General features: G+C 45.4%; 3 protein-coding genes across 3 annotated transcripts; 1 reads left to right on the top strand and 2 right to left on the bottom strand.

Moving 5' to 3' along the window:
* Positions 1 to 1111: 1111 nt before the first annotated feature.
* Positions 1112 to 5405, bottom strand: LOC311359585 (V-type proton ATPase subunit S1-like). The gene is made up of 10 exons (XM_084479634.1): positions 5278 to 5405; positions 4961 to 5081; positions 4513 to 4587; positions 4194 to 4387; positions 4064 to 4101; positions 3833 to 3918; positions 3376 to 3602; positions 3213 to 3248; positions 2813 to 3050; positions 1112 to 2058 (listed from the first exon to the last, which is right to left on the bottom strand). Exons 1-10 carry the CDS (start codon positions 5397 to 5399, stop codon positions 1846 to 1848), a joined length of 1350 nt encoding a protein of 449 aa, XP_084335760.1. The 5' UTR covers positions 5400 to 5405; the 3' UTR covers positions 1112 to 1845.
* A 1117-nt stretch (positions 5406 to 6522) lies between these two features.
* Positions 6523 to 10834, top strand: gdi1 (GDP dissociation inhibitor 1; the record flags this gene model as incomplete). The annotated part of the gene is made up of 11 exons (XM_084480214.1): positions 6523 to 6743; positions 7581 to 7688; positions 7906 to 8005; positions 8119 to 8253; positions 8362 to 8560; positions 9072 to 9203; positions 9323 to 9422; positions 9664 to 9835; positions 10160 to 10304; positions 10487 to 10541; positions 10682 to 10834. Exons 1-11 carry the CDS (start codon positions 6699 to 6701, stop codon positions 10832 to 10834), a joined length of 1344 nt encoding a protein of 447 aa, XP_084336340.1. The 5' UTR covers positions 6523 to 6698.
* A 3236-nt stretch (positions 10835 to 14070) lies between these two features.
* Positions 14071 to 23119, bottom strand: itih6 (inter-alpha-trypsin inhibitor heavy chain family member 6; the record flags this gene model as incomplete). Its single annotated transcript, XM_084479810.1, has 16 exons — positions 14071 to 14357; positions 14467 to 14850; positions 15218 to 15331; positions 15443 to 15610; positions 15809 to 15856; positions 15946 to 15963; positions 16083 to 16115; positions 16333 to 18069; positions 18487 to 18658; positions 18770 to 18886; positions 19024 to 19193; positions 19359 to 19606; positions 19768 to 19878; positions 21734 to 21888; positions 22780 to 22815; positions 23099 to 23119. 16 exons carry the CDS (start codon positions 23117 to 23119, stop codon positions 14071 to 14073), a joined length of 3819 nt encoding a protein of 1272 aa, XP_084335936.1.
* Positions 23120 to 23775: the final 656 nt, after the last annotated feature.

The raw sequence follows: 23775 nt of genomic DNA, 5'->3' as shown, positions 1-23775 counted from the left end.
TTTGCGTGTGTTTAGACAGATGGGCGTGCACACACACGCGCACCAAGCATCACCCGCATTCATTCATTATTTTTAAACACTCACTCGCGGTAAAACTATGTTTTCTCACGATCAAATACTCATCAATCCTAAAAGTAATGGGCTTGTACACGATGTCTTTGTCAAGAACATATGTGTTTGCTGTACGGTGTTTGCAGATGCATTGATTTAAAAGTAGGCCTACAATTTACCGCTGTATCAGCTGTTCTTTCCCAAATCATTTAACCAATCATTTACCCTAAAACTAGATTTTGTTTTGGAAGCCTGGAATATACTTTCTCGAATGTATTATTATTATTTTAACGCATGGCATAGCTTACTATACTTCATTCATGTTCATTCATGCAGCCCTATGGAAAAAAAACTGTTTCCACAATCCACACGCTATTTCTATGCAGTTTCACACGTATGCATAATCTTTGACATCATAATATTTAACATGCAAGTGTAGTGGTGCCTGGTTGCTGCGGGGGAAAATCAGCTTTGCGCCGGGTGCAAACTAGCAACGACACATGCGTCGGTGTAGAAAGTAAATTGCGCCGGGCGCAAGATAGGGCCCTTCTTCTGTTTGGCGCACATGGCTAATTTGCATACGCGCACAGGACTGTCGGAATGGGAACGTGTCGGACTAGCAGCATGTAACCATAACAACGGCTAACGTGTAACGGTAACGGTGGTCCCGTTAAAATAATGTCAATGAATCTACAATCGTTGTTCTGGAACCAAAGATAAGGATCTACAACTTGTAGGCCTATTTAATAAGCCTAAATTGTTCTGTGCTGTGTCCTGATTGGCTGAAGAGAAATAGCCACATCGTTGCGTTCTAAAACTGGACCTGGCGATTTGACATGTTCAATCTTTGGCGACTCCTTGCAACGCCTTGCGACGACCAGTTCACACTGCTGCAACTTTTCCCCTGCGACGTTCTAAAACCGTCTCGTTGCAAGTCGTTGCGTCGCGAATCTTTGGTCTAAACTGGGCTTTACAGTCTTCTTGGGTTGCCATATGCTTTATAGTCTGGCATTAACTTGAAGTAGACATGGTAGTGTTTTGGTCTAAAGATTTAGTTTATGAATGGTGTTTTATAATTGCTCACAGGTGTAAGGTACAGGTGTCTCAGGTGTAAAAGTAAATGAAAAAAATACATTGGAAGAAAAAACACTTTCACGTTTCAGGCATGTTTCTGTAATGGCTCACATGAGGCATTTAACATGGCATTTCCACAAGGCAACTACGTCTTAAGGCAATCAGTGATCACATTCTTATATACAGATAATTCGATCATCAGTAGACTTTAAATTAATCTTGGCATCAGGTTCTAAAATAGTAAAATAACATCCCACAACAATAGCAACATTCAATTTTTGACCCAAATAGCAGTCATTGACAAAACACTCTTAAGGGCCCCGAAGCAATTGACACACATCAATTATTCTTTGCATAACTACATACAACCACAAGTGATTCGACAAATAATATATCAACGCTAAACTCCACTTGACTATCTTGGCACTTGTGAAGGAGTAGGGCACAGTGGAATTTTCCTTGGCAAAAAAAAAAAAAAAAAATCGAGCACACTGTACAGTTACAACTGTAGCATGCAATGTGTGTAATGTGTTACGCCACTAAATCAAAAGGACTGCTGAGGAGTGGATGACAACTTCTTTCCCCAAGTTAGGCAATTGTTGGCAAATTCAAAACTAATTCTTAACAGTTTCAAAGAGTCAGGCCCTGAGTCGGAATGCATTTTCTCATAGAGTAGCACCGCACTGATCATAAACATACTTTGAAGAGGCTTTTTGGGCATTAATCTGTCAGAGGCACGGAGATGGAGGGGCCTTTGGGGTCGTCAAATCGGTCCACGGTGTTCACCTGAAGGATCATACTCAGGCCGTAGGTGAGGATCCAGAGCATGAGCAGGGTGGTCACAAGCCCCATCCAGATGCCTGCAGTGAAGAATCCGGCACAATCGCTGGCATAGGAGAAATCGGTTCCATTGGCCAAACCAAAGCCCTGGATCTGTATTAGACAAACAACATAAATGAATGAAGAAGTCATGCTTGAACACCAACTAATAAATCAAGAGGTTTTAAAAAAAACAAATTGATTTTCAGGTTCAAATCTATCATCGTTTGAATGATACAATATCAATTCATAAAACCCTGGGATCATTTTATAAAATGTTATGCCGTTTTAATATATTTTGTAATATTTCTTGTGCGGGACAGGACAGTGAAGAGAGACAGGATGGCAGGTTGTAGAAGAGAGGGAACGACATGTAGCATAGGCACGGGGAGAGTCGAACCCGGGTGGCTCCAAGGCATGCTGCCTACATAGTTAGCACTAGCGTGTTGAACCACTGAGCTACAAGGCGTACTACCTACATGGTTAGCACTAGCAGGTTCAACCACAGAGCCACACCAGAGATCAATCTTTTAATATATTTTACCGGGGCATCTTGAAGCTTTAACCCTGTTGGTCTATTGTGGCCAGCCTTTGGGCACAACGTGCACTATATTGTGTTGACTGCTGTAGTATATTAGTTATATTAAATAAAAAAGTAAATAAATGCAACTGCTTCGGGGTCAACTCTTAATAATATAAACCTTAATATTTTAAATAATGCCCAGGTTAGAGTGTCCCTTGAACAATTACTCGAATCGAAACCTTGTGAACCAAAATCTGATCAGTTTGGGACATCTGTGGAGATACTCCGCCGTAATTGAGGCATTAGTGCTTTTGTGAAAAAAGTGCATGAAAATGGCATAAGTACCTGGAAGTCTACAAAGTCGACCATCCAGTTAGAAGTGTTGGGGGCGGTGTCCCCTCGTACCAGCAGGGCATCACGGAAGCTGTTGACTGACATGCAGTGGAAGGAGTACTCCGCGGGGGCATAGATACCACGGCTTCCACTGAAGGACACAGACCCATTGACGGACTGCAGACGCACAGAATCCAGGGTGAACCAGTTCCGTGCCGATACGGGGTAGAACTTCTGACTCATGGCGAAACTGGGGATACAAATCAATGGCGTTTCAGTACATGTGGCGTGCTCAACCAAAGCAGACATTCTTGATAAATGAAAATGTGATTGATCCTTAAAAACAAGGATTCAGGCTTTGTTAATTATTTGAGATAGATATATACATACAACTATGTACACATCTACTCACCTTAGAACGATTCCAGATGGGTAGTTAAGGACAAGCCTAAAACACAAACCAATCCAACTGCATTAGATCACCCCTTGCAGATATATTGTCTTAACATAGGTTGGATAGTATTTAAGGTTATTTTTTAATAATTAGATATGTATAATCAAATAGAGACACTCACACTGAGTTAGTCCCATTGCACAGGGATCCGTCAAATGTAGGGGTCTCCCTGGCGAGTTCAATCCACTGACCGGGGACAAAGCTGACACTGAGGTTCTGAGCCCATAACATAATGCAAGGATTGTTTGAAACGTTGAACATTATAGGAGCTGGGTCATTTTCTATTGCCGGGGATTGAAGAAGTGAGCGACCCTGTGGCTGCTCAGACATCGAAGTCTCTGGAATTATCTGTAGATAAAAAAAAAAGGAGAGGATTAAGACATATTTCTTACCCTTTGGCATTTACATTTTGTTCTCATTTGTTTGTGCCATTATTCCTGCTACTTTACAGCCATATAGTCCATGCTCTTCTCTTTGAAGGAAGTAATCTTTCAATTGGTTTGGAACACTTAAGACATGCTCAAATAATCTGTACAATATATATATATTGTACAGATCATTATTTTAAAAGCTCCTACCCGGGATGGCTGGAGTCCTGTGTAGATAGCAGTGTAGAGGAGGTTTTTGGCTTTCATGATACTTAAAACTTTCCCAATAATTTGATCTGTGAAAAATATTAGAATTAATTACAATTAAAATTCTAATAATTGTTGATCTTCAGTACATGGCATTCAGTGACTGAAGAAAAAGTTGATCATTGTTGTTAGGGTTAGGGTTATAAATACACATTCAATGTGTATATGACTCACCATTACTGCGGAAAACTTGCTCACAAGACTCATGCAGTCTGTGAAATTAAAGCAGAAAATCAAGTTCAGTTAAGATCAAAAGGGGTTTAAGCAGACTTATTTGCATTCACTCTAGAAATACCCGACTCACCCAGTACAATATGGCAGGGTGAAGTACATTAAATTGCTGACAGCTGGGTCAAGCTGAAGGTCTGAAAGGGTATCCGGGTCGACCAGCACCGGTGAGACACTGAGTGCTTCTTGTAGCAGAGCTGCTGCATCGCGGACAGTGGACCACTCGACAGCAGGAAGAACCAAGGAAGAAGGAGAAGACTGCATCGCAGCCTGGGGAAGTAACAGCGATAGACTTTAGAAGAAAGGATACTGCTGAAGGGCAAGCAGTATCTCAATGATAAGGAGCATGTCATTAAGAAACAACCCAATCCAGGGGACTACTGTAACTACGGTACCTCAAGGTTGAGGAACGCTCCATTTTCCTTGTTGCCAAACACTCCTCCATATATTGTGAAGTCGTCTTTGCTTAACTGGATATGAAGAGAATAAAAGTTGAAATGAGGGTCAGCCAATGTTTCACAACGTACAGAAATATGAATTGCAAGTAATTATCTTGAAATTATACTGTGCACGTATAAAACCTAATAGCATTGCTAGCTGAAGTAAAGGGTAAATCTACACATTCCTAAATGCAGTAAAGGGCTTATAATGAAACGGGGAACTAACTAAAAAGGGAAGCAATGGAGGCAGTTCACCGAGTACACGGTTCTGCTTCAGACAGGCTGAAGAGAGTTCCCCTCAGTCTTCGCAAACCATATTCTAAGCACCAAATATTAAACGATATGCTATCGTTCCTTAGTAGCGACAGCATCGACAATGCAATCATATTTTATGAAATCAAACCTTGTCCTGCAGGAACAGCAGCACAGTGTGAGGTCCAGAGCTGAACACAGAGGAGAGGTCCGTGGTCAGCTGGCTGCTGGACACAACATGACCAGCCGCCGGGGAGGCCAGGGGTGGTAGGCTACACATTAGAGGGAGAAAATGCGTTTAAATGCCAAGAAAACACATCATAAAAAGGAGCAAAGTTACGTATAGTTAACACGCATTGAAGAAGCAAAAGTTAAAACAGAACCAACTTGACTGCGTTGGCATATGCTGTCGACGATGCTGAATAGTTTTAAAGCCTTATAAAGTCGATCCGCTGAATAAACAGTTACCTTTCAGTCGACCACAGTAAGAATGGCACTTGTACCGTCGATCTTCCTAATGCGAAATATGCGCATAAATAGGCAATAAAAGCCAAGAACCGAACTAGGGTAAAACGCTGTGTTCTCGCCATTTTCGTTTTCCGCAAATGCTGGTCACGTGACACGCACCAGCTGACTGTCATGTGCTGCTGGGCGACTCCGCTTCCGGCGGTTACCATTCAGCTCGCCCTGCCGAGAGCTCCACTTCCGGCCCCTTTCGGATACCTCGCCCTGCTCAGAAGCCAATAACTTCTAGTTTCGGAGACTAGCGGCGGCAGCAGCTTCTTACTCCTCTCAACATCGTATCGTATCTATCGTGAAAATGACAGGACTCACAAACCCACAGAGGAATTAGGCATAGGCTACACCCAACTATAATTATTGACACTGGCCTACGACATGTTATAAGCATATGTTGGAGTATTTCAAAAAAATGTGCAAATGTCCAAATAAAGCAAATGATGTATTCTTGTCGTAGTTTTTAAATAAATAAAGTATCAGGTACGTGCGTCATAACGTGTGTTGTCACTATGTGCTCTGCGTGTTTCCTTTGTCGTGTCCTGGTCGGAGGTCTGGGGTACCTGGCAGCTGTCCATGGTGCTGATATTTGGACCACTGAGGTCCACGCCTTCGCCCTGTTCTGCGATCATTGCTTAATTTATGATCGTGGCCAATCTATTATTAATGCCCCAAACAGATACATGTTCCTAATGTCATTTTTAAAATAGCACATACTGCAAAGGAAACATATCAGCCATGGGGTAAAACTGTCTGTAATAGCTCTGATGGTTACTTTAGTTACGGTAATTCGGTTGAAAAGGTTCTTTCTAGTCAGTGAAAGCAATTCCCTTCCGCCAGAGCCGTGGTGGCGGAGGGATATACTTGCATCCACGAATTGCTACAGCATCTATCTCAATTGAAAAGAACAGAAGGAATATATGGGGATTGAGACAAAGAACCTTTTTAAGAGACAATGTCAAAGTATAAGCAAAACTATTATGCCAAAATTATAACTTACAAAACTACTCTTTAAAACCATTCCTGAAAGGGGATTACAGCCACCGAAAAACATCACTTACTATATGGTGGTGTGAATGGGAAACGTTGGAGGGTGGGTACTATTTGCAGCCGCGGCAGAATATCATTAGAGAGTGTTCCACGTTTAGGGCCATCTTTGGTCGTCCTCGCCGGTGACAGTGTGGAATATATTCCGCTCGCATTTTTGTCTAATGATAAATAAATACTATTCAACTTAAAGTGAAGTCATTGAACACACTTGGGAAAAGAAAGCGAACTGCGCTCATTGCTTGACTTATTGGCAGCCTTTTTCATCAACTCCCTTCAATTTCACTGGTCTTAAGAGGGCGAGACAGGAGTGGCAGTGATACAACATGGATGAGGAATATGATGTGATCGTTCTGGGCACCGGACTCACGGTAAGTGATGAAGCCTTTGAGGCTCTATTGAAATCAAATACGCGTGGACGGCCTATCTGGACTATTGGTTTACATCGGCCCCGCTACCGGGTTACCACCCTAGGAGGCAATAGTTCCTGCATCCCTGTGGATGTGCGAAACATGATGAAATATTGTTATGAAACATGTTATGAAACATCAACATCTGATAATAACATCAAATAAGTCTGTATGACACAATAGGACACGTGTGGCAATTCTTGACGGCAGCCAATGCGCCGTTCTTTGACACCGGTAAAAGAGCATCTTAGGCGTAACCCTATATCACGGTACCGTTCGCTGAGGCCTCTAGTCTAGGATGTGCCAAAGCTCGGGTAGGGTTTGATCAGATTAATATGAATGTAACATTTAAGTTGATACACTGAATAGTTTGTATTGTTTGTTAGTATTTGCTTTCTTAATAATGGGATTCTTCATTCTTATTTCTATAGCCTACTTTCGTCCATTTTTTATACTCGATACCTACAGGCCTATGCGGTAGAGTTCCCATAAATGATACATTATTATAATAAATAGTATCATTATTATTATTAGTATTATTATTTTATTTTATTTTATTATTTTTATTATTATTATAACAGCCGATGCATGGTAGACACGGATGCGGTCATGTCGCGCATGCGCACAACCTTAAATCACCTTTCTGCATCCTCCTGAATTATATTTGACTAATCCACCTTTCTTAACCAATGCATTACTACAATTTATATCGAAATAGGGCCTGACGTTTTTGCAAAGATCCTTTTTGTATATATTTCTGTAAAGAAATCGATTTGTTAATCACATTTTTCTCACCAGGAATGCATTCTGTCTGGGATTATGTCTGTGAATGGGAAGAAGGTACTTCACATGGACAGAAACCCCTACTATGGTGGAGAGAGCTCCTCCATCACCCCCCTAGAGGAGGTAAGAAGCTGCGGTCCTCGCTGTGTTATCCTTTAGGACTAATAAAAATAATCAATACATTTTATGATCCCTGTTAAATCATATTGAGTCCTGCAGGCTGTTGTTTGCTATTGTGTGTCAGGGGTTGCCATTTTGATTGAATAATGCCCCTGTCTTCATGATGCAGCAGTATTACCATTGCTAACTATTTCGGCTGATGATGATGTTTGTCTTTCAGCTTTACAAGCGCTTTAGCCTCCCAGATAGCCCTCCGGAGTCAATGGGCAGAGGAAGAGACTGGAATGTTGACCTGATCCCAAAGTTCCTCATGGCCAACGGTCAGTACTGCATTATGTATGCATAATACTGTCGGGCTGCATTGAGTAGAAACCAAAGAATGATGATGATTATAAAGCAGTTATTAACCAAACATTTAACTGGATGAGTTCAGGTCAGCTTGTGAAGATGCTGCTGTACACCGAGGTCACCCGCTATCTCGACTTCAAGGTGGTGGAGGGAAGCTTCGTGTACAAGGGAGGAAAGATCTACAAGGTGCCATCCACTGAGACTGAGGCGCTAGCTTCAAGTAGGTTCCCCTGACACATTCTCCGGTACAGTTTAGGACCACACATGCAGATCAAAGGAAAAGGGGACAGCTCCTGTAACAGCTGTCCTTCTGTGTTTGGTTCACCAGATCTCATGGGAATGTTTGAGAAGAGACGGTTCCGCAAGTTCTTAGTGTTTGTGGCCAACTTTGACGAGAACGACCCCAAGACCTTTGAGGGGGTGGACCCAAAGGTCACGACCATGAGGGACGTGTACAAGAAGTTTGACCTGGGCCAAGATGTCATTGACTTCACCGGCCACGCCCTGGCCCTCTACAGGACAGACGAGTAAGGACAGCCCTCGATGCGTGCAGTCGTATGCTACAGACGATGGAATCATTTGTAGAGTTTAGAGACAGATAGCTGTGGTTGTTTCACTCGCAGTTCAAAAAAGTTCATAAAAGTTTTTTAGGTTTATTCTTTAGGTGCTTATTTCAGTGTGTTTGGTCTAATCAGAGGTATTCATATTTTATCAAGCTTGAGGAACATTTTGTTTTGCCTCGTTATTACAGCCTTGTTAGATAACGATGATATTATTCACATATTAAAGAATGCCAGATTTTCTCGGTCATGGTTTCACTGGAGGCTTAATATTTGAAGGGAATAACATCATAGCATCCAGCCGTGTCTGGAAATAGGCAAAATAATCTTTAAGAATCTTAATGATTATTTGTGGAGTCTAGCGCTCCATGTGCTTCGGGCTTAAGACACATCGGAATCACTAAATAGGAACATGCCCTGCCTTGGGTTATCATGTTCACATACTTACCCTCCCCTGTGCCTCTCCTCGCTCCGCCAGCTACCTGGATGTCCCCTGTCTGGAGACTGTGAACCGCATCAAGCTGTACAGTGAGTCGCTGGCTCGCTACGGGAAGAGCCCATACCTGTACCCCCTGTACGGCCTGGGCGAGCTGCCGCAGGGATTCGCCAGGTATGTCACCCCCGTCTTACTTACAGCTATTGTTCATAGGTAGTAGTATGCTCATTATCGCATATTTAGTATTGGGTCTCTCTTTTTATATTTTGTTTAATTATTATTTGTGTCCACAGGTTGAGCGCAATCTATGGCGGCACCTACATGCTGAACAAGCCAGTGGACGACATCGTGATGGAAGACGGCCATGTGGTCGGCGTGAAGTCTGAGGGCGAGGTGTGCCGCATTGTCTTTTCCTTTGTCTTCTGGACCAGCAAGTGAAATGTTTTATGTCATGTGTCTAATGTTATACTTCAAGTTACTTGTTAATGTTTTTCTTTGGTTTGAGATCCTAGGAATGTCTTTCCATAAGTCACACGCGTTCCCTGAACGTGGTTGGGCGTGTGTGTGTGGTTGGTTGCGACTGACTGACCCAGGTCCATCTCTGCTTTTGTCTTGCGTCCCCCCGCGGGTGCAGGTGGCTCGCTGTAAGCAGCTCATCTGTGACCCCAGCTACATCCAGGACCGCGTGCGCAAGGCGGGACAGGTGATCCGTGTGATTTGCGTCCTCAGCCACCCGATCAAAAACACCAACGACGCCAACTCCTGCCAGATCATCATCCCTCAGAACCAGGTCAACCGCAAGTCAGGTCAGAGCAGACATCAATTCCCGGCAAATGTTGACCAGATGAGCCACTTGGTGACAAACACAGCAACACAGCTTTTTTTTCTTCTTAAGGATAAAAAGAAAAAAGAAAAGCATTTCTAATGCGGTAATTATGAGATTTCCGCTTAGTTACATTTTCCCACTTCCTTGATTATGTTGTTCGGGGTATGACTATTTTTGCTCTGTCATTGTGCATAGTTGGTAATACTCACCCTTAAATATAGTTTCCAGCTTTCCCTTCTTCTGCTCTTTTAGCTCCCCGAGTCAACTTTGACCTTTGCTCCCCCCTCTCCTCTGAACCCTCCAGACATCTACGTGTGCATGATCTCCTACGCCCACAACGTGGCAGCGCAAGGGAAATACATCGCCATCATCAGCACCACGGTGGAGACCAGCGAGCCAGAGGCAGAGATAGAGCCCGCCCTGGAGCTCCTGGAGCCCATTGACCAGAAGTAACACACTGCATTATGGGAAACGTAGTCATGTCTGTCAGTCATGTCTCAGAAAACACTGCATCATGGGATACATATTCATGCCGGCGCTATTGTCAGTCATGTTTCAGAAAACACTGCGTTACAGGATACATATTCATGGTATTGTCAGTTGTTTGATTATGGTACTCTGTGTTTTCCAGGTTTGTGGCTATAAGTGACCTTTACGAGCCCACAGATGACGGCACTGAAAGCCAGGTAAGTGGGAACACGGCTTTCACCCGGCGTGCATGCACATGATATGACACACTGTCATTACCATCATATAAATACAGCAGTATAAATCAATGATAAATATCCAGGTATTATAGGTGTAATAACTCAGGTGTCATCGCCAGGTGTTCGCCTCGCGGTCCTACGACGCCACCACTCACTTCGAGACCACCTGCAACGACATCAAGGACATCTACAAGCGCATGACGGGGAGCGAGTTTGACTTTGAGAACATGAAGCGCAAACAGAACGACGTGTTCGGCGAGGACGAGCAGTGAGCGGCCGGGCGGGCCTCTCCAGAGAGAGCAGGGGGGGGGCCGGAGAGGAGGGAAAAGGGGTTTGCAAAAGCGGCAGAGCCTGAGGTAACACGTTGATGTGGATTGTGCTGGGGAGGGGTTTCAATTGATCGGGGCGGTCTAGGCTTGGGTCTGGTTTTGCTGGCTCTGCACCCCCCCCCATGTCCCTCCTCTCTCTTATGGGTGTTGAAACACATACTCACACACACACGCAAACACAAACACGTTGTTCATGTTCACACCTTATCTGTCACTGAGAAGCAGGGTTGATGAGCTCATTATTATTCAATTTCTGTCAAATCTGTAATTTCCCCTCAGTTCTCCACTAATACTGGGACACTAATGAGCTGTTCACGTTCTTTCCAGAATATCATTCTTGATACGGATGTTAGTTGATGGAAAAGTCTAAATTGCGAGGAGTGATTTGGGATGAAAATGGCTTGGCGGTCACCTTATTGACAGGTGGCTTCCACTACACATGCATGCATCTTTTACACATGGTAGTGTTGTACATAGCATTATATCACTGGGATGTGAAGGCTGGACCATTCCACGCATTTTCAATGCCAACCCTGCTTTCTCTCTCTGTCTCTCTTTCTCTCTCCCTATCTCACTCTCTCTTTTTCTCTTACTCGCTCTTTTACCTGTGTTACTTCAGTAGACTACTTCTGCTTGTTTTGGCAAAATACTTTGGTCAGGCAAAAAAAAACATGGTGAGAAGCTGTTGATAAACAGGCTATCCATCAACTGCTGTCGTGTTCCCTGTGCTAGCAAGCAAGCTAAAACTGGTTGCTAATTATTGTCCTACCCTCCCCCCCCCTCCCACCCGAAAACATTTCCGTTGTTGTTTACGTGTTACGTGTGATTGTTGATTATTCAAAATCGAGAATAGATTCCTTTTTAACACTTAAAATTATTCAAATTAAGAGTTTTATTGCTATTCTATATTTGGTGCACATTTCACTTGCTGAAGTTATGAAGTTTACAGAGCTGAGGGTGAAACACCGGTGGCGTAACCTGAAGAAGGCATGAGAGAGAGGAGAGAGCGTACGAGGAACCAAGGACCTGCTAGTCCTTAGTGAGGTGGCCTCAAGGAGAATTTGTAACATGATACACATACATATGTAAAGTTATCACAGAAGGAGGCTTCTTGTAACGGGAGGGGGATGTGCCAGGGATTGCGGAATGTATGTCAGGAGAGTCTTGGATAGTTGACCTATTAGCAAAGTTTCACTTTTGAGTGAAGAGGGCGATGACTGAAATTTCAGCTCCCAGTGAAAGCACCAGATTGTGTCTTGGTTGTTCCAACCCTAGTGTTTTCTGACCCAGATTGCCATTCCTGTAAAGATCTTAATATTGCTAGGAAGAACTGGACGTACACTTCAATAACCTTAAACAAGCATGTAGCCTAGCAGGGGCCGGGTAGGGCCACAGCGAGACACAGCCCCACACCACTGAACCAATGTAGTTGATTTGGTTTTAGCCTTAATTTGGGGGTCAATACATTTAGGCTAACAAATTGATTCTGTTTTGTTTTGTAAGAAGTCATTAGCTGAAAATCTGCCCCGTCGTCAACTGGCAAAACTACCTGCTGATGTTAGACAATAACCCCAGCATGGTCTTCAGTCTCTCGGAGGTCCATGCGTGGTTGCGTACATTAAAAAGGAAAACCGAATGAGGTTTTCATTGCACATCTCAATGAAGAAAGCAGGAATAATTATTTAAGTCCGTACAGGTCATTGAGAGTTGTGTCTGTGTGGCAATCGCTTGTCAAATGATATTCAAGACTGATGAGAGATTGCAACTTCTTTCTCTCAAACACTAAGCAAAGGCTGAGGCTGTGTCTTACCAATTCCCCCTTAACAACACTAAACAACGTTTAATACATGTTTTTTATTTTTTGTGTCTTATTGTTATGATCTATTTATTGGAATTCTAACGACGCGCTGGTGGAAGGTCAACGTCAAATGCTGAATATGCTATGCTATTAGTATATGTTATGATAACTGAGAAAACCAAGTTTTCAATGTGATGCACACTTATTATATATCATTTCTTTGTTTGTACTTTTTGCTGTGTCATGTGTTTATGTTTACCTTCTCTTAGTTAATCATTCCAGTGTTGCATTATGGGACATTCTGTTAACAAACCGGTTTTGATGACAGTGGTTGGCTGCTGACGTGCAGGGCCGAATTCTTGAGACCTATACAACTATTTATTCACAGCAGTTTCACATTATGCTCCGTTCAACATTGTGTGTGGTCTTCATTCTGGAAATCATATTGCATATATAAAGACTAGAATATTCTTTAAGTGTAATTATGTTTGGAACCCACCACTTCCTCACTTTCAACTTGTGTGTTTTTATTTTATTTATCAAAAAACAATGCCTAATGTGTGGTTATACTGTTTAAATTGCCATCCAGTTTGGCCTTTGGAAATTACTTTTGACAATATCCTTCAAGATTGGCAAAAGAAATAGTTCAGGCTGAGTAGTAGACAACTTACAGTCCTTGTTTGACCACTAGTTTGTGAACAACGCCTAATGTCTTGTGTAACAATTAAAATGAATTAAACTATGAATGAAGTGATACAAAAATAAAAAAGCACATGGCAAACCTGGAAACACCCATCAAATTCCTGTCAGTTTTCTTTCCTTACATGTGATTGAGTGAGTCCTTTACACTGGTATATAATTTCCTTGTCAACTTTATAGGATTATTTATACTGTACATACATACCTTCAAACATACATAGCCTACTGTACATGCATGCAGTAATCTGTTATATACATTTCCAAGCATGAAAATAGAATCACTTTTTTTTAAAACAAAGAATACAAATATAGAATAATAACTTCTCTAAATAATAATTGTTCATATATAAATGCATTTTGTGCGCAATATATCTTTGCCGTTTGCCTCTGCTTTTGTAACGTACACGTCTATTTATCTTTGGCATCAAGGGCTGGATTGTGCAAGCTCATCCCTCGCTTGTCGTTAGACATCGCCGGCTCAGCCTTATCGGCACCCATCTCATCTCCATCCTCTCCTGCATCAGCCTCCGTTCTTAACCATGCCAGCATCGCCCAGCCCTCAAGGGAGGCAGAGCGTGACTCATCGAGGCAGGGCTGCAGATCTGTCTGTCACTCTAGCAGCCTGCAGTCCCAGTGTTCTGTCCTTTGCCCCCCCCCCCCCTGCTGACCCACCCCCGGTCGCTCACAGGCGCTCCACCACGTAGCTGTGGTACGGGTGTCCCAGGAGCCGCTCCACCTCCGCTTTGGGCACCACCCAGCACTTGGCCCCGTGGCGTTTCCTCGCCGTGTCTTTCAGGCTCTTGTCCTGCAAGGTGACCTGCATGCGCGTGGAGCCCAGCCTGAGCTCGCCCCAGGCCAGCACTCCCTCCTTAGCGGGGTGTTGGTTGTGGTTGTGGTGGGGGTGGGGAACTCCTGAGTCAGCCCGATCCGTCACCATGGTAACGCTCATATCGGTGTGCTGAAACTGACCTGAAAAAAATCAGGGTAGAGACAGGGTGGGGGGGGGGAGATGGTGAGCGGGTTTATCATTTTGGATAGGAGAAAGGGAAAGGGTAATGTTAAACACAATGAGGTCTACCGAGTAGGCCTTCTGTAGCGGAGGAGAGGCCGCGCCCGTTTGCGATGTAGAAGCCGAGATGGGACACCTGCAGATAGCTGGGGTGTTTATAGTGGTGAAACAGAACCAGGAAACGAACATCCTTGGCCATCTCAATCCAGCAGTTCCTCTGTTTGTCCACAGCAACGCTGACGCCCTGTCTGGTCACGAACCCCGGCTGACTGACAGACAAGATGTCCCGCCCCTCCCCTTCCACCACGACAGCATCCAATGTGAGGGTGATCATGACGCCAGCAGACCCGCCCTTGGAAGAGGAGATCACCAATTGGTGGAAGTAGGTGCGGGGGCGGTCCTCTGCGCCAAGTTTGAAAGGAGCTCCGATTAAGTGTCCGTCAACAATGATCCCTAGTGTTTACACAAAGACAAAACACATTCAATAGGTTAATGATTCACTTATTTAATGTCACTAAACAAAAACAACTTTTATAAGCCAGCAGCATTAGAGCATACTGCTATGTCTACATTATTCCTATGATTGTTGACCATTGCTCAGTCAACAATCTTTAGTATCTTAAATATACAGAATTAATGGCAAATGGCCATCACAGACTACTGGAGGCCAAAGTGATATCTGAAATGAATTTAAGGATATAAAAACGAGAAAAGCATTAGCATTTGATAAGCTGTATGACTGATTTCCAGACGTCTTATCAATCCATTTGCTGTCAAATTAATAATTTACCAACATGTCCAGTAGTAATATTGACTGTACCTCTTTCTGGGTCCTCTAGAAGCCTCAGAACATCCCTGGCCCGTCCATCCACAGTGAAACAAAGGTTCTGATGCAACTTAGGCAGCTGGACCACAAAATGAGGATCTCCATCCACTACAATGGTTAAAGTGTGGCCAATCAAGAAATGTTAAGGTGAACAATAATTGCATGCTGTGCTTTCTTTTTTTTGTGTATAAAATATGAAATGTAATGAAGGCTACTTACCTGAGGAGGAAAACACCCGGACAGAGCTCAGTGTCGACGGAGACCCTAAAAGTAAAATACATTTAACTAAAGGACAGTCCTCCGTCCCCAGGCCCAAGCACTGAAACCAACACTCAATAACAATTGAACACAGCAGCTTGATGATCACTAATATGTGCAATACCTTAGCTGCCATACCATGAAATATATAAACACAGCATTTGATATTTACATTAAATGTATAAAAGGAATAATAACAAACACGTACCAAATGATTCTGTGTTGGCTGTGTCCTCCCCTAAAAGACAACATCATGCATGTTATTCTGGGTATTTTTTAATCTGGTTTTAAAGGGAGAACATTTGTTTGTAATTTACGTGTACTTACAGGAATCATAGTTGATATCGTAGTCATAATCATAGATGGCGTCGTAATCTGGTAAAATGTATTCAAACATTAATACACAGATTTATAAATTCTAAATCTCAGAGGCATACTCTTGTATCATCATGATAAACACTCACCTTTCACCAGGTCAATATCTGTCCAAAGAATATTGGAGCAAAATAAAGATTATTTGCAACAAAAAAACTCTCTTTTCAGACATTACAATAAGATGTAACACTGTCAAAAGATAGAAAGCGGTAGGGCATTTCTTCACCTTTTCTCTGAATCTGAATGGAGGTAGAGACATCTAGTGGACAGATGAGGAAAAACACAAATGGGGAAAAGGCATCATTCATTTTCACGCTGGCTGAAATGTGTCTTTCTTTATATACAACCCATTGCTGCCTGTGACTTCTTAAAAACAAATTAAAAAAAACAAATAAAAAAACAAACCTCCTACTGTATAAATAAATACCACGAAAAAATACACTTGGCGTTCATCCCCTGCCATGGAGTGCACCTACCCAGGAGTCCTGCGGCCTCCCACAGCTTAGGCCCATCAGTGACTCCCGGCATTGGGGCGAAGGTGCCGGACAGAAGGGTCGCCACCCTGACCTCCATGTCTTCCTCAACGTCCTCCTCCGTGTCTGTGGTGTCGTTGTCGTCTTGGAAACCCGTATCCGGGGCCAGAGTGGGTGGGGCGTCGGAGGCCGACCAAAAGCCGTTCGTAACCGCGGGGACCTCCAAGGGACGGGCCTCCGTCACGGTGCCGTTCTCCGTCTCCGAGGTCGGCCGGGGGAGTCGGGCGGGAGGTGGGGCTGTGCCGCCGGGCGGGGGGGACGGGGGTGTGAGCGGTGCGGGCGGGGCCGCAGCTGCGGCACTGACCGAGCTCAGCGTGGGTGTGACGGTGGACGTGGTCGGCGTGGCGGCGGTTTGTTCGGGGCTTTTGTCCGTCGTCAACGGCGCACTCGTTGTTTTTGCTGTGGTGGGGTATGGGCTGGTGGAGGTTTTCCCCGGAGCAGGTGGAGGGGCTGTTTTATAGAAGTGATGCAGAGGACTGGAGACCTTCGGGGCTTTACGGGAGTCCGGGGCAGCAGGAGGTGGTATTCTACCTGACAGTGGTGCAGGGGGGGTTCTGACTGAACTGGGACTCACGGTCGTCGTGTGTTTCTTGGTGGGCGGTGGAGCCGTGGTTCTCGTCGACGGAGGCAGCGAGGGGGACTTCCTGGGTTGCAGCATGTGGCCGACGCCCGGAGGCGGCGGCGGTTGAGGTAGAGGCGTCTTAACCCTCGAGACGTCTGGTTTGGATTTGTTAGTCCGCGGGTTGGATGGTGGGCTGGGCTTCTTAGCATGAGCCGCTACTTTGCTAGTAGTAGTAGTAGTAGTAGTCACGGTGGTGGTTGTTAGCGTACTGGCTGAGGGGAGGGGCTTCAAGGTGGTGGTGGTGGTAGTCGCGGTGGTCGTCACGGGCCTGTGCGCCGCCTCGTCCGCGTCGGGCTTCACGACCACGAGGGAGGTGACGGGCGTGACAAAGTTGTACTTGAGGGAGAGCTTCGTGGCCTTGTCCGTGAGCAGCCTCTGCGTAGCCTGGTCCGTGGTGTTGAGCTTGGCCTGCAGCAGCTCTTTGATGGTGAGGTACGCCCACAGCCGACGCACAAAGCTGGAGATCCCAGCCCTTCCCTCCACACCCCCCACCACAGCGTTCCCCTCGGCTCCGTGGGCGGCGGCGGCGCGTTCCACCTTCACCGCCTGCTTGGCGCCCACGGCGCTAAGGGACACCTTCAAGCTCTTGGCGCCCGGCCGCACCCTCCCGGCGACCACCAGCTCCGAGCCCAGGAAGTAGTTGGGGAAGAGCGAGCGGCTGACGTCGAACGCCCGGTCGTCCAGGTAAGACAGCTGGACGTCCGACAGCAGGGGGCTGGCCACCTCGTCATAGAAGCCCTTGAGCTGCAGGGCGGCGTCGGCGTCCTCGTAGACCATCCGGGCCACGCCACGGTTCTCCAGGGCCAGGCGCTTCAGCAGGAGCAGGTCGGCGTCGTCCCCGAAGGCCAGGCCGAACAGGGAGGCCGGGCCCAGCGCCTTCTTGGCGTTGGCGAGGATGACGTCGCCGGTCGTCACGCCGACGGTCGCCTCGCCGTCGGTCAGGAAGATGACCAGCGGGACGCGGCGATCCCCGGAGGACGGCGGAGCGGAGGGGCCGGACGGCGGGGGGGGGTTGACCAGCTGGGCGGCCGACAGCAGCGCTGCGTTGATATTGGTCCCTGGGGCCGGAGAGGGACGATGAGGGAAAAGAATGATTTTAAATGTTGTTTTTTACTTTATTGTTTATATACAGTTTTGTTTAACCGTTTTGTTTTTTGCCTACCTTTGCACTATTCAGAATTATTTTGCAATTTTTTGGAATTTATTTATTGTAAATATGACTTGTTTTATTTAATTTTACCTGATTTTATAATTTTCTATTTATTGCATTGTGGGTCAAAGACAAACGCAATTTCGATTCCTCTATTTGTCTGGCACATATTTTGGAATTGACAATAAAGCAATGAAGCTGACAATAAAGCTGACTTTGAACTTCATAATCATTCATAAGACTAGAATACTGAAATTACACTTTAATAATCAATAAAACATTAGAAGGTAAGGGCCCCTCAAATCGTCCTCGCACACGGACTCACATCCCTCTGCGATTATCCTCCTCACAAAGTCTTTGGCGTCCCGAACATTCTGGCGAGTGGCGCGCACCGTCCGGCCCTTCCTCCAGGTGTGCACCTTGTCTGAGAAGGTGATGATGTTGAAGTGGTCCGCCTCTCTCAGGTCTCCCAAGATGGTGTGCATGGCCTGCTTTGTCTGGTACACACAAAGCATTGGACTGTCCTCAAAAGGTTTTTTTCAAGCAATAAACTCAATACGACTTTACGATTTTAGCAATAAACTCAATACAATTTTTCTTGGTTTTACCTGTTTTATCTTAGTGCCGATCATGGAGCCGCTGACGTCTATGACAAATATGACGTCTTTGGGGACCACTGGGAGACCCCGAGGTGCAAAGTAATGCACAAAATAGCCGTCGTACACCTGGAGAGAACAAGAGCCAATGAGACAAATGGGTAAATTAATAGTTGGCACTGCATGCAGACTTTCATACATCTCTAAAAGTCACTCGTAAAAAATACAATGAAAAACAGAAAGGTAAACAAAACCAAGGTGCGGACCTGGATATCCCCAATGAGGTCTCTGAGCTCCACATCGTACTGGATAATAAAGTCCACGTTGAGGCCCTGGGAGGAGATGGCGTTCTGCTGCTGGAGGGTGGGGCTGTAGCGGACTCGCGCGTAGCCCGCGTTGTGTTCCACGTGAGTGGATGGAGGGACGCCAGCCTCCGCTACAAGTTACCATGGAAATGACATCACCGTTAAGTCCAACAGGCAAGCTAGCTGGGAATGTTTTAGCCACACCATAAGTAGTGATGCTGTTAGGCCAACAGAAAGTCAAGTTTTCCTATCCAATGATTGGAATTACTACCATATGATGGTTTGACTTGTTCTACCTTTGACGGTGTTGGACATCAGCCGGCTGGTCTTCAGCGGTAGGACCCTGAGGAAGCTGATGCCCGTTCTCTCCTCTATGCTGACGTCCAGTGTTATGTTTGGGACCGGCTGCCCGGGTCTGAGCCCCAGGCTGAGCTCGTAGTGCCCCAGTCGCCGCGGGAGGAGCTCCTCATAGGACAGGGAGAAGGAAATCTCCGCCCCTGGTGGCACGCTCACTGCAACTCGGAACTTCTCCATCTCCCGTTCCCTTTGATGATCACGCACAAAAACAACAGAACAATCACACTGGTCTCCTCTGACCCTATATGTTGTGCTATAACTATTATATTAATGAAATACAAACATACATTGGAGATTAACGTTGAAATGGGAGATTAATCACTCATCCATTTTTTATTTCCTACTGACTTTGTAGCCACGAGGCCGGCGGTTTTTCCTTTTTTCTTGGCGGCGTCGTAGATCTTCCTGGCCGCCGTGCGTTCCTGTACCTGGGCCACGTGCACCTTGCCGTCGGAGGTGCTGGTGGGAAACAGGAAATTCAGAATAAGAACCGGCTCTTTGTCTGAGCCACCAGACGTCATAATATGGCAGGGTTTAAAAAAGAAGCCCGGCCCGGGGGCTACGACTAGAGACCCGCCGTGAAGAATCGGTTGAATGGGCAACAGTTTGCACGCAGTTTGTGTTCGTGCACCGCGGCGAATCATCAGAACGCAGCAAGCCACCACTGGTTGCAGGACTTAGCCGACACACAGGCATGCCGTGTGTGTGCGTGCTGTGAGTGCAGTTTGTACGGGGATTTTTTTTCCCCTCAAATTCGAAAAGGTGTGGCTCGGAAAAAAGGTGAGGTCATCAGGCAGCTGAGGAAGAGGGACTCGGAAGAGAGCTCACGGGTCATTTCCCTCGGCAAACACGACCTTTGGGTTGGAATCTAGCAGCGCAAAGCGTTCCAGGGGATACCCTCCCCTCCCGAACACACACACACACACACGACCCCAGCACTACCAGAAACACACACCCACTATACACATCCAGGTGGTCTGATTTTTTTTTTTTTTTCCCCCTTGTCACCGAGGTGCATATGTCATGTGACAGGGTGCTAAATTAAGGTCATGCTTTCTTTTGAACAAATAGACCCCCGGAGCGGGAAACCATCCAGGGCAGACCGAAAATAAACCTGGCGGTGTTGAAGCAGGTCTTGTCGGCGACACTGCGTCGCGAGGCGGGGCAGGGCTGGAAAACGAAGGGGCTTATGTTTGCATGTGTGGCGGGCGGGGGGAACGGGCTGACCTCCCCACTGAACACAGGGCTCTCAGTCCAACACACAGGCACGCCACGCAACCAGGGAACACACTCTCCCACAGCCCGCTCTCCCCCCTTTGGGGGCCGCTGGCCTCGTGCTGTTAGCACTAACTATACACAGCAACACATATGTGTGTGTGTGTGTGTGAGTGTGAGTGTGTGTGTGTGTGTGTGTGTGTGTGTGTGTGTGTGTGTGTGTTTATAGACATGAGTGTGCATGTATGTGCTGCTAGTGTGTGAGATGGAGTGATAAAGAGTGAGAGATTCTGTGCCTGTACAACTAATAGGCTAGTGAGAAAAAGCTTTCAAAAAGAAAACAAAAAATATGTGGTCGTGTGTGTGAGCGCTATGTGTGTGTGTGTGTGTGTGTGTGTGTGTACTGTATGTCTGCGCTGGCCGGGCGCCTTGGTAAACTGTACAGGGGAGAAAGGCAGAGGAAGCTGGGTAAACTCCTGTCATTTTCTCGATTACATTTCTGGCTTCTGTTTACAAAGCCCGCCATTCATCTTCTGGCCAGCTTCCGCTCCCCAACCCGGCTCCAGGCTTGGGGACGGCCGGCCATGTTGACTTGTTTGTTTGGTTTATATTTAGTGTTGAAGAAATAGCATAGTGGTTTCAAGCCCTCTAAGAAATCAGGTTGTGTTGCCCCATTTAACTGGAATATTAGCTCCTGTTCAAGTAGCTGACATCATTTCTAGACTCTCCATTGCCACTGGGCACTTACCTAAACGGTCCTTTCGTAAGGGGACGTTATTTGTTTTGAGTCATGGTTCAAATAAATTTTCATCTACCTTCGGCTCAGATGGGTTCTGGTTAGGGCTAGGGTTAAACTTACCCTAACCACAATGAACATGTTGTATATTTTATGATGTCTTGAAGGTATATAGAGCTAACAGCAGATGGGCACATGTTATATAAATCAATATAAAAATATGTCCCAGAGCTGTCCCGGTACGCCTCCATTGGGCAAAACAACAAAAGATATATTTGCGAGACATTCAACACTTACAGTTGTTTATTTAGGAGTCAGCGCTTGTGACAGAAAGGGTGGTCCGACGTGCAGGCGGCGACTCACATGGTGAAGTTGGAGATGAACGCGGAGGCCGGCAGGTCCACCTCGAAGGCCGCCTCCTTAGTGACGGGCAGCGGGTTCCACACAGAGCTGCGGACCGTGGTCAGGGCGTAGCGGGAGACCACCGCACAGCGGACGTGGTAGTCCGTCACCTTCAACTGAGAGCCCAACATCGGGAGAAACTCAAGCTCAGAAAAGGTTAGACCATGTATATGAGATATGTTTGAAATCATTTGAAATGACCAGGAGGTTTTGTGTTCGATATCTGTCAGAGATGCTGTTTCGATCCAAACTAGAATACGTTTTGAGTTCTACACTGACAGGCAACAAAGCCCATCTCTTACCTGACACTTCCTGAAGTCAACTTAAGTTAAGTGTTTTTAATTATAATTATGATACAGTGCATAAACTAGTCACACACACCCTCCCATCTTCTCACTGTAACTAGTGTATTCATTTCTCCACCATAATGGTTACCCTAGCCTAGCTCTCAGCTTTGCCATGATAAGTTAAGACGACATCACAGAGAAGGTCTCTGCAGGGTTCACCCCCCCCCTCCCCCGTGTTTACCCGGGTACCGCATGGCGCCTGCCGAAACCCCTCTGGTCAACGCTGCCCACAGCTCGGCGGGGCCGCGGGCCGGGTCAGCAGCTGTCAGAGCCCCCCGCCTCTAATGGGCCCTTACAGAAGCTGTGCTGCTGCTGTTTCACCCATAACAATGGCAACCGACTCTAGAACCAATGTACAAGGAATATACTGGAATTTTCCTGAAATAGCTGAGATTTACAGTTCTTCCATGTTTGATGGGTAGAAGTAAAGTCCTTATCTGAAGATAGGTTGTTCTTTACTTTGATTAGGGCTAAACACCAAGCAATTCAATGGTGTTCGTTTTCTTGACTAACCAGTATCTGATGATCATTGAATATAAAACGATAACTACAATTGCAACAATAAACATCATTATTTTGCGTCTCATATCCCTCATATCTTATTGAAACACCATAACTGCGGGTGCATGATGGTCTCGAGGAAAACCCAGCAATACTTACCATGGACTTTGCTGGTTTACTTTGACGCTTTGCTCTCTGTAACAGAAACAAGCACGGAGTCAACAGTCTGTTGACTGTTATTTCATGAATATTGTGCTAATGTGCTTGTAGTAAAATAGCCATTCAACAGTTAGTGCTTAAGCATGATAATTCATTTTACTGATGTTTAGAAAGTGAATTTGACAGAAAAGTAATTTACTCATCCATGACACTGCATTTGCAATGCTCAATCTATTGAGCAAAACCAGTCTTGGCAATCTCAGAGGCCTGTGTGAAGCCCTGATGGTTATGGTTATTGAAGTATATGTATTTAGTGTACAGAGGGGTAGCTGGATTTCATGGTCTGGGTTCAAATGTTAATCTTGCATACAATCCATGTCTTTGTCAGTGTATTGCTCAGGTTTTCAAATAGGCCTAGACCTGAAGAAATAATGAAAATGGCATTTGGGTTTTGCCTCATATGTTAAGTAGTAATAAAGCAGCCTACAGTTTGAAGGCTACCTAACTTTATATAGCCTAGCACAGCCATCAGTTTGGTTTCACTGTATAATCACGATTGGAATAATTTACAGTGAACAAAAAGTAGTCGTACATTTGTGATCATGATTTTTATTGACATATTTCGCTATGCATATACTTATGATGGATTCGGTAATTAACGTGTTAAATCACATCAAGCGACATGGTATGCTTTAAGGATGCCTTTATCTACAAAGACTTATAGTAAGCGTAATAAAGTCCGATCCTAAAGCTCCACATGGCCTCACCTGTAGAAGGTCCTCCGCTCCAAGCTGTGGGCCTACCTTGTATCCCCCTGATAATCCCTCTTGTACACAACACGTAAAAATGAACAAAACGCATTTGATATGAAAAGACATCATGTCCGTAATGAAATATGATATGCTTCAGGCGAATATATCCAACTCTCGATGCCCCTACGAAGTCGGCGGGAATGTGAAGCAGCGTGGCCAGACTGGGGAAACAAACCCCACATTT

Source organism: Micromesistius poutassou (assembly GCF_964030765.1).
Source record: "Micromesistius poutassou genome assembly, chromosome: 15".
NCBI classification, from domain to species: domain Eukaryota; kingdom Metazoa; phylum Chordata; class Actinopteri; order Gadiformes; family Gadidae; genus Micromesistius; species Micromesistius poutassou.
This window is presented reverse-complemented; position numbering and strand designations above follow the sequence as displayed.